The sequence below is a fragment of the Hyposmocoma kahamanoa genome, unplaced genomic scaffold, assembly GCF_003589595.1.
Source record: "Hyposmocoma kahamanoa isolate Upper Pololo Valley unplaced genomic scaffold, ASM358959v1 160, whole genome shotgun sequence".
Lineage (NCBI taxonomy): Eukaryota > Metazoa > Arthropoda > Insecta > Lepidoptera > Cosmopterigidae > Hyposmocoma > Hyposmocoma kahamanoa.
The window spans coordinates 5,274,433-5,285,678 of NW_020653575.1; the positions used below are offsets into that span (position 1 = coordinate 5,274,433).

Consider the following 11,246-nt stretch of genomic DNA (forward strand, 5'->3'; position numbering starts at 1 on the left):
CAACAATTCAATCTTTCTTGATGTAATGCAAAAATACTTCTTGTGCGTGTGTGTGTACAAAGGCACTGTAAAAAATGCCATTTTTTACAACTACATATAAATTACTACATAAACAAATTATATCTACAAGAAGGCACTTTACATTTTTTCATTTGCTTACGTACTTTTTTAAATTTAAAATTCGTGTTCTGTTACCATGTTATGCCAATTATTCCACTTTTAAAGTTCATAACGTTATTTTTGAAATTTTTTGAATTTAGAATTTTGACTGTATGTACATTTGCCAATTTCGTTATGGGATCGCGTAAACCGTATTTTCGTAAAAATAACGGTTTTTTTTTTTTTTTACTAAATCTGTTACGCATCGCGTATTTTTGCGAAAATACGGAATTGAATTTCGTTTGAATTCACTATTTACTTCTTTTAAGTGATTACTGCTGCGCTATCTACGACTTCTAAAATGTTGCTTTTGATGGAATATATTATGACGATAAATATGGTCCAAGAGATCCTTTGGCAATTAAAAGAGCGTGTGACCCTCTCCATCTTGTCTATAAACTCTATATTAAACAGTACTAGGTGGGAAGTGATCAGTCCAAAATATATTGGCCAAAATTCCAGCGATCATCAGAGTAAAGTAAAGCACCACCGCCGCCCACCACAGACGCTTCTCCCATTTGCGTTTTTCCAGGTTACGCAGAACCCCGATTCCCACTAGAAGGCCTGTAAAATAAAGAAAATTTAAGTCAATACTTATACTACAACTTAACAGATATCATTGTAATCTAGTGAGACATAGTTGACGGCTTAGAATAATAACGCACAGAAACCTAGTCCGCACACGCTAAGTGAGGCAAATTGAAGCGCGCCAAAAGGGCCTACACGAGCGGGCGGGCCAATGCTCAAGGTCAACTTGCACCGCGAACAGATCAAGAATTTTAGCTAAAAATGACGAAATGTGCGGTAAATGAGTGTAAAAATACGTCAGACAAACATAAAATAGATACTAACATCACATCAACATTCCACAAGGAAGTAACGCGTTTCAACTTGTATTTTTATATAAATATTCACCAAAACCGAAAATTAACCTACTACTAAAACTAGCCTACATGAATTTGATTTTTGCCTCACTTGTGACAGTTCGTTTGATATGAAACTATCATTCTATGCGTTATTATTCTAAGGTTGACGGTATTTATATTTCGAATGTTTTATTTAAAATACACAAATACATTGCCTTTAGACATAGGTCTACGTACAGAATGGAATCTGAGAACGATTAACGACCCTGATCAAAAACACTCCATAAATACCATCAGGGAAGGGTAGTATATGAATTATTTTTAAAAACATGTATTTATCACCTAAAACCGTATTTTGTGTTTAATATTTCAAGTACTTTCGTACCCGGTTAGTGGTGATGTGTTGTATTTTAACTTACGTTGAAATACCGTATTTTATATTTTCGATATAATTAATGAAAGTATTTTGCATTTGAAATATATATAAGAAAATATATTTTAATTAAGATATAGCTCGTATTTTGTTTAGTCTTAGACACCATAGGCAATTAGCCTCAATTTACACTGTCGCGAAATTGAATGTAAGCTAATTTTTGTAGTTGCTGTACGGTAGCTGCGGGAATTACCAAGACTGCGCGAGAATTCTTTCGACCTGTTTTTTAGCTCATATCTAGTTAACATAAAGTCCATTATGCTACGGTTTTTTGTTTTCTAATACCAAGTGACGGGACGAACAAGTGGTAAGCGACACGCTCACAGACAGCACACGCTGAGCTTTAAATCGTAAAATTTTGAAGGGCACCGCCGCGCCGCTGCGCTCGTCACCGTGAGACATTAGTCAACAAGCCGCATGTGCCTGTTGTTTCACCAGTACCCTTACCCTTCAAAACCGTAACATAGTTTTTAATACAGTTGCTCAAAACGGGGTATTTTTCGCACTACAAATCGTGCGGAAAGTTGGATTTCTCGCACTAGTGCTTTTTACTTTTCCAGTTTTTTTTAAATTTACTGTTGTTTTAAGTCTTAAACATAGAACTAAAGAAGTTGTATATTTATTTAATATTTATGTGTTTTGTGACGTACATAAGTCATTCGTCATTAAAACTTATATTTATTTACAAATACTATATAATGAACGTATCGAGTGTAGGTCCACAGTCTCTGCCTATCCCTGAATGGGTGACAGGCGAGATTTTTATGTATATATTTATTTGTTCTATGTATTACAGATAAATTGTATCTCACTACCGTGCACGGGTTCCTAAAGAAGTTTAAACAAAAGTACCAGGACTTCATAATAAGTGGTTACAGACCGATATTACAGTAAATAAACAAAAACAGCACGTTAGAACTAGATTTCCATAGACTTTTAACTAATGGTTGCAGTGGTTGTATTTCATTATTTTAATTTACTAGCAGAAAATGAGTTTTGTTTAAATACTGTTTTATTTTACTTTCAATGTAGTTTTTTCGCAAATGTATTAAAAAACGTCGTTTGATACACGTGCGGATTTGTCATTTTCCCTTGTCTCGCGTCTTGACCCTCGCCTTTGGCTCGGGCCAAGAAGCCTCGGATCTTTTATATAGAGGTAAAAATATAAATTACTAATATTTTTCACAATAATAATAATGCACACACTGAACATAGCCCCGCACTAGGGACCCTGTGTCGCGGGTGCCATGGACACGCACATAAACAACCACAAATTACACCCAAACTCATGAGGTAAATAAATGACGACCATGCAAATATTTCTCCCGGCCCGGGAATCGAACCTGGGACCTCTGCGTGGCAGTAACCGCATAGTAACCGTTCGACCACGGAGGTAGTAATGTTCAGTTCTTACCAGCGACAGCACCCGCCAAATGGGCAACATATCCAACGTTCTGTTGCAGATTTCTAAAGTACCGGTCGTACACAGCAGTGCCGACATCAACTGCCGCCAGGAGCAGGAATACTAACAGCTGGATGATCGCGAACTCCATCTCTTGCCAGTTCTGGAATTATGAGGGTAGAACACTTTTAATTTTGGCTATCCGGCTCGAAGGACCTATTATGGAAAGACTTGTACCGAATTAGTATGGGAGAGTATTTTATTCCCAGAAAAATTTAACCAGCCTCAACTTTTTTGTTAGATGTAAGCTTGAAATTAAGAGCTTAGCAGAACAACAAAAAATAAAATATTGTGACCTCCATTTTTTTGTCATTGATTTAAAACAAAGTTTGGTAGACATGTTTAAATAATTATCAACAATACTGCGACACTCAAATAACTCCAAAAAGTAGCAACACTTCAATGCTAATATATATTTAGGGTCGTATTCCAGAACTTTACTCAATGTTCAAGTCAGGACTTGAGTATGATTTCAAGCACTGGAAATACGATCCTAATGGCAAGGACTTGAGTATGATTTCTAGTGCTTTATTTCTAGAGTTTTGGAATGCGACGCTTAGAATGTAACAATAATGACATTGACATCTGATCTTTTTATATATTTTTTACGGCATTGACCACTAGCCTTTAGCTAAAAAAATACTATTAACAATCCTTAACGATTTTCTGGAAATTGCAGGCAAAAAAAGTTTTTAATTCAGAATTTCTAGATTTTGAGAGCTCTTTCCGAAAAACCAACTAACAGCCTGGTTAAATTTTCCATTTATTTCAGTACCACTAACGGAATACCTCTTATAGACATTGTTTCAGAATATTTTGAGGTTAGTATTATATTATTTAATATAATAAATATTATATAATATTTCACAATAATATACTCGAAATTAGGTAGACAACAATAACTTAAAAATGACCTCTCAACGTGTGTGTTTACTTACTACACTATCATATATATAAACACTATTTTATTTAATCTGTAGTCAGGTGGGGTGAGGGGAAAATACTTTATTTTGAGTCAAAAGTTTTGAGCTAAACTTGGTTTTGTTTATCAGCTTTACATGTTTTAAGCATTATATTACCTACGCTAAATTCAATATATATGATCATCATACGATGTATTTATCTTCCTTTATTTTTTCCATCCTCTAAGTGTATAAACTCGTGTTTCCAAGATTTTACAGCTGTAAATTTTTTTCCGCCTTTCGAATTTAGAGCATCGTAGCGACATCTCTTTAAAATCATGTAAACTTATTAGTTGTCTGTTTTATCGACTGAGAGACTATACTGCCGTCCACTACCTAAAACACGGTTAAGTAAATAGCAAAAAATAGAGAACAAAATTCTCTTTTAAAAATCGTTAAAATTGATTAACCTGTTCGACTTATCGGAACTTACCCCAACGATGCATAGCTGAAATATCATCAAACAATTTCAATATTCTAAAACTGGGTCATGATTTTTTCTGATATCTCAAAACAATTATTTTCTCACTTAGCCGGGTTTTAATTAGCGGCAGTATAGTGCTAAAATCTTTAGATTATGAGCATTGACTTACAATTATACGGACGTCGGATCCGCGCTAAAAAGTGTCCGAACTTACGTTAAAATCGTATGCAGAGCGTCATTCACGCTTTAGTCTTCGGTTGTTCGACTGACAGCGAAGCAAGCAAAATTATACAGTACTGCGATGACATTACAATTTAAATTCAACGTTTTAGCTTTTTCATATTCCTTTACATGTCACTACGTTTAAATAGGTTGACTTGGGACATTTTTTTCGTGGTTTTTGTATTAGACCCGTCGTCCATTTATTTGTAAGTCAATGATTATGAGTTAAAAGTTCCTCTTCCTCCGGTCTTACAGCTTATAAACGATGGTGATAAAGTTCTAAACTACACATTTAATCTAGTAATATTTCATGGGTGACATTAAGGAAATTTACCATAATAATCGTGGCTATATGCGCAGCGATAAGCGCGTAAACACCTCCAGAAGCACCAGCTAGATAAACGCGAGGGTCAGTCAGACTGGTTGCCAGAGACCCAGCTGCAACTCCAGCTAGGTAGACTAGAATGACACGCCACCATCGATGCACCATTTCCAATGGAACACCAAGGAACAGTTGCACCAGGAGGTTCACGAGTAAATGGACGACACTGGAAAGATTCAAGGGAAGCTTTGTGAATTTTTTTACAGAAGTTTTCAGTCTCGGCAATATATTGTCATTTGACACTTAAATAAGTTCATTAAAAATGCATTAATAATCTACTAAATCGACAGTGTTTTTTTTTATTCTGGTTACATGGACATAGCAACAAAACAAAGCGGAGTTTAATATAATCTGTTAGGAGATTGAAGAACGGTAGTAACATAATGAGATTCAGTTTATCTGAAACTGTATTAAACACCCTTTGTTTAACACACTATAAAAATGAAAGAATAACTTTCATAAATAGTTTTTCATTCGAAAATATTCTTTACGCAATATTTTGAATGGCTGGTCAAACCAGGCCCTGTACTCTCGTTCTCTGCCCGATATCCGTATCCGTCTGAAACTTCTTCTTAGGATCGTATTCTAGAACTCTAATCAATGCTCAAGTCAGGATTGCACTGGAAACACAAGCACCAGTGCTTGTGTTTCCAGTCGTAGTTCCAGAACTACGACCCTAATGGCAGGGACTTGAGTATGATTTCGAGTGCTTTAAACCATACTCAAATCCTGACTTGAGCATTAAGTAGAGTTCTAGAATACGAGCCTTAGAGTGCCTCTTCAATGCTGAAGGTTGGCCATCAGCTTCCTGTATTCGTCTCTATCAGCAGCAAACCGAAACAGCTGTTCGACAGAGGCAATGTCGGTCCACTCCGGGATGTTTTGCAGCCATGATTTCTTTCTTCGCCCAGCGCGTTTCTTTCCCTGCACTTTGCCCATAATTATTAGCTGTAGCAGCGTGTATCTATTGTTCTTGATCACGTGACCAAGATACTCTATGTTGCGCCTTTTGATACAGGGCATCATTTTCCGGGACATATGAACACGCTGAAACACGGTTTCGTTAGTGACCCTCTGTGACCAACCAATGCCTGCAGGCGTCTTGTAGTGTCTTCTTTTAAGGTCCAAGTTTCGCAGCCGTACATGACGATAGGCCAGATGTAACATAAAAGTAACCTGAGTAAGCTAAGTTCAGTTTACGACAGGACAGAACTTTCCTCATGTTGTTAAAAGAGGCGTGAGATACATATCCCGGTCTGGATTAAATGATCAGATTCCTATGCTTCATTTACGCAATCTGTCCGAAACAATTACTGTCAAATAAATAATACTCGAGCTAATTAAAAAACACTTGATGCGAATTAAACTTCATATTTGATATTGTGTTTTAATTTGGTAGAGAATCACTTATTTGACAATAGTTCTTTGTCCGGACGGAGAACAAGAGTAGACTTCCAGTAGAAACGCAAGTCGCCTGTGGCGCGAGCTCGCCCGTGCAAGCCGGCGCGGCTTGAATTCACGGGCCTTGGAAACATCATAAGGAATCAATTTAAAAAATCAGTAAAAAAATGAATCACTTACCCAACATGAACAAGCATGTATGTCAAGAACCGCCAGGCTTCTTTTCGTCTATGAGGATTGTATATGAACAACTGCGCGATCGGGCCAGACGCGTCCATCTTGTTGTGCGCAGCATCGTAGCAGAACAGGACGATTTCCACCAAAGAGATCAGTATCATGGAGATGGCTGGCGGCCAGCAGGTGTATTCTTCTTCGTAGGTGCCGTCTTTATATGTGAAAATCGTATGGCTTCGAGTGGTTGGACAGACTAGTAAAACGCAACAAAAGAAGGGTGAGGATGCACGGGAATAGGTAAAAGAGTTGGATGGGAATTTTATTTTTATTTTTAATTTGTATTTTTGTTGAAATTATGATGAATTTGTTTTTTTTTAACATAAGTTATTGTTTATAGCACAATTGAGTATAATTGAATTTGGTTAAAAGAAATCAACACGGTTGGATTACATACCCGACAGTTTTTTTTTATTTGTGGACAAAAGGATAAATATAGCCAGTGAACAATGATCAGAAATAGAGCACGAGTTGAGCGAGTGACAGCCCATCGGGCAGGATGTTATTAATCAATTAAGACACGAGTTGCACGAGCAAAAGGCAATTTTAGATTTATTGCAAGATTCATCATTTTGAGGAAGAAAAAACGTAAAAAAATTTGGCGCGTATTTTGATTTGGCAAACAATCGTTGACAAGATTTTTTTTTAAATCACGAGTGTTGTTTCATAATTTTTTTTTCAATTGTTTAAATTGTATAGTCAAAATATGTTATACATACAACATTTTGTTATTATACGTGAGTACATTTATTGTTGAATAGTTACGTAGTATAATTATATAATTATAATTACGAGAACTCATTGAATAGTTTATCAAATTGAAAGTATAGTTTTATAAATATAGTTTTTCGTTGAAAAAAATATCGAAATATATTATTGCAGATTTTATTTTATAATGTGAAAGGGTCGGGTGACAATAAGCACGTAACACAAACATAAGAGGAAAAGAAAAATATATAGTTAGTAATATTCATGCTTGGTTAATTTCGGTTAAAACAATGAATGGGGAAGCTTTAACGTTAATTACAGTTAATTTATTACTTTACTCACTTATAGTTCTAATAATTTATAATTACAATTTACATTGAAAACGATGTGGCAACACTATCATACTAAGGTCATGAAATAAAAAAAATGTAATTACATTTTACTTTTTTAATTTTTAGAAAGAAAACATCAAAAATAGAAAATAATGCAAAAACTGTACCTAAAAAATGAATAAAAAGTATTGTAATAATTTAATTTTTTTTATCATTAAATAAAAAACACCACCTTGACATCAAAACAACCTGTACCACCACCATCACATCTAAACATTTGTGATTATTATGGTAAAGCTTTCCGAAAGCCACGCAGGAGACGGCTGTCTAAAGTCTACCCTTCAAGGCGACGAAAAAACGCTGCTGTACTATAGATCAAGGTCGATATTCAAAATGCCATCGCATTTTAGTGCTTCAATAGTTCACGATGTGGTGCACGAAAGGAGCCTCTTGTACGTATGACGCATCCTGGGTAACAATCAGCGAGAACCTTACGCCAATTGGCAAATTTTCACCACCTATCACCACTATGGCAAGCATTAGTGTATGCCATCGATACGACAAGAAGAACTTCACGATGCCGGTTCCACCCAAGCCCCGACTTAATTTTGCTACTAATTCATAAACCACGTTAACTCCGACTTGCCAAGAACATCGATCCAGAACAGTGAAACCAGCTTAGTGAAGTCTAGGCCTGAATAAAAACCTTCCAACGTTGACACTTAGAATAATAACGCATAGAATGATAGTTTCATATCAAACGAACTGTCACAAGTGAGGCAAAAATCAAATTCATGGAGGCTAGTTTTAGTAATACGTTAATTTTCGGTTTTAGTGAATATTTATATAAAAATACAAGTTGTAACGCGTTACTTCCTTGTGGAATGTGATGTTAGTATCTATTTTATGTTTGTCTGACGTATTTTTACACTAATTTACCGCACATTTCGTCATTTTTAGCTAAAATTCTGGAGCTGTTCGCGGTGCAAGTTCACCTTGAGCACTGAAGGCCCGCCCGCACATGTAGGCCCATTGGGCGCGCTTCAATTTGCCTCACTTAGCGTGTGCGGGCTAGGTTTCTATGCGTTATTATTCTAAGCGTTGACAAGAAATTTTATAAACTAAACTAACGTCATCGCAATTATTGATCAAACAATTAATCTACACGAGTAATTTTATCTAAGGTTCGGTGGTGAGGTGTGACAATTGCCGCTAGTAAAGCCGCAGCTAAACAAACAAACCTTTTCCCCTAAGAAAAAGTGGAAGGCTTGCAGACAAATAAACAAAACTTATTAGCGCACATGGTACCAGTATACTTCACTTCACTGGTTAACTTATTCTACACATAAAATTTAACACAAAATGTAGTATTTGATAATACGTGGAAAATATTATGCAAGCCGGTGAAAATCGAGTTATATGGACGCCTCGCCACTGCTAAGGTTTTATTTATTAAACCCTACGGGGAGCGGTTAACCACTTTTTGATTCTATGAAATAGTAACTATATTCAATATATTAATCGCCTTTGCACTCAGGAAGGACGCTGCAGAGTTGTGTAAATGGGGTTTCAAGGTCAAACCCAATGTGACTGCGGTGCCCCAACACAGTCCATGCAGCACTTACTGTTGTGCCCCTTGTGTCCTAATACCTGTACGGGGGAAGATCTTTACGCGGCCACGGACAGCGCAGTCAAAGTAGCAACGTGCTATTCAGGGTCAATATAGTCCTAAAATTTTTATTTTACTCCTTTTGGAGTATCGACACGATAAGAAGAAGAAGACTATATTCACTAACTGAATGTCTAATATTTTTTCGTTACTGAGGAAGATGTACGATTTTACTCAGTTCTAAAGAACGAACGCTCTTGACTAATTATCTTTTATCTACTTTTTTAACCTCTATTTAGAGGGGAGTTAAATAATTTTGAAGCCTTTGTCTGTACAGGGCGTCACACGGCAGGGAAAGTACCTTAAATAAATACCAAAAAAAATTAATAAAACAAGACTTCGTTTTAATTTAAAAAAAATTGGAACTGCTTTCAAAGATTTTTAAACAATCGGCTGTCTGAACCGGGAATCCAACCCACCAAATGTGAAAAAAAAAACACCTGCAGTTCTACTATACTTATCGAAAACCTCAATAATAAGGATTGTTTTCTTCTAAATAATATAGCACCTTAAATAAATAGCAGACCATGAAATTTAATATTTAATTAAAATAATTCTGTGTTACTATTTTTGGAATCAACAAAAGCCATTTGAGGTCGTATAGACCCTTAATGAAAAAAAAAACGCATCTATTGTGATAGATTACGTAGGAGAGTCCAAAGGGCGATATCTTCGTTTCACGAAGTCATCGTTTCATAAAAGCCCTCTTGACGTATGATCGCACATTGTGGCATTATTGCACCACGGGTTCGTAGTTTGTTTCTGTTTAGTTTACGCACTCGATGGTTTACGCCAAAAGCAAGTAATATTTGAAAAAATAAAACCGTTTGAACCTTTTTATTTTTTCATTAAAACCGTTTGAACCTTGTTATTTGCCGATGATAACTAGAAGAGGACGTATGAGAATAAAAGGCTATAAATAGGGAATGGCTAAATTGAGCTGTTAACGCTAGGACTATACGTCATCGCTCTGAAGTATAACTAAGGATTTTAACTATATAACACAGTAGTCCAGGGCCTCAAGTTTACTAATTTTAAATCATGTCAGTTGTGTGTCGATAGTGTTAATTGTAAGGTTCTATTAAAATCAAAGACATTCGTTTACGAAAGCCGCTTAATGTTGGGACTTCGCTTTTCCTTAAAATGGCAATACCGAAATCTAACGGATGTGGGGAAACGTTTGGTCGTAAGAAAAAAAAATTACCTAATGGTGACTAGCTAATAGTAACATTAAATATAATAAAATTGTCAAACGAAATTAGTGTGTGGTTATTTCTGAGATTCCTTAAACATTGGCATGATTTTGTAGGTTTGGTATTGTGCTAAAAGGTAGAGGTAATGGCCTGTCAGGGGTTAGCCATCGAGCTATATGTCGTTTCAATCCATTTTGAATAAAAAGTAAACAAACAAGTCACTGACCCGACCATAGGTTTGCGATGGCCAATTGTAACGCCAACTACAAATTACAATACAACTACGATTAATTAATTGAATGAATCGATTTGTTCAATTGAGTCATACTAGCGGTTCTCCTTATATAACCTGTATAAGCATATTTAAAATTTCAATTTAAATCCTCTTTCAAATCCTCACACTTAGATACTTGTTCGATTGCGATTGAAATGTTCGATTTAATAATCGATTACTAAACTTTAATTTATTGAACCGAATGTTTTTTTTTCGAACAGCACTATGCAACCATAGGCAACTCATAGAAGTATAGATGAATAATAACCTCACTTTTGGACTGCCATTTTTCAAATACGATTTTACGATGCTATTCAAATGAATATTGTTGGAAAAAGTGATGATATATCAAGTCGAAATCTTGGAAATATACACAAAAGTGTTACTTATACGATTTATTGAGTGATTGCTGTAGAATTTTAACCAAACAGGTTTGTGTACTTTTTGTTCGAAATGGATTGGAACAGACTATACTACTCAATTTTTTTTTTTTTTTTTTTTTATACCTGACAGGCAAATGACTCCACT

The 11,246-nt window shown here is 35.7% G+C and overlaps 1 protein-coding gene across 4 annotated transcripts in view; it reads right to left on the reverse strand.

Annotated features, from left to right (window-relative positions):
• Positions 1-332: 332 nt before the first annotated feature.
• The window catches only part of LOC113225378 (rhomboid-related protein 2), a 47,291-nt gene continuing 36,377 nt past the window's right edge, over positions 333-11,246 (reverse strand). The window contains exons 3-6 of one of the 4 annotated variants that reach the window (XM_026457669.1): positions 6,492-6,738; positions 4,863-5,076; positions 2,873-3,023; positions 333-723 (exon numbers count right to left, since the gene is read on the reverse strand). In XM_026457669.1, coding sequence (XP_026313454.1) covers positions 566-723; positions 2,873-3,023; positions 4,863-5,076; positions 6,492-6,738 — 770 coding nt within the window. In that variant the 3' untranslated portion in view covers positions 333-565. The remainder of the gene's footprint in view (positions 724-2,872; positions 3,024-4,862; positions 5,077-6,491; positions 6,739-11,246) is intronic. The other 3 variants (XM_026457668.1, XM_026457670.1, XM_026457667.1) reach the window with 3 other exon arrangements.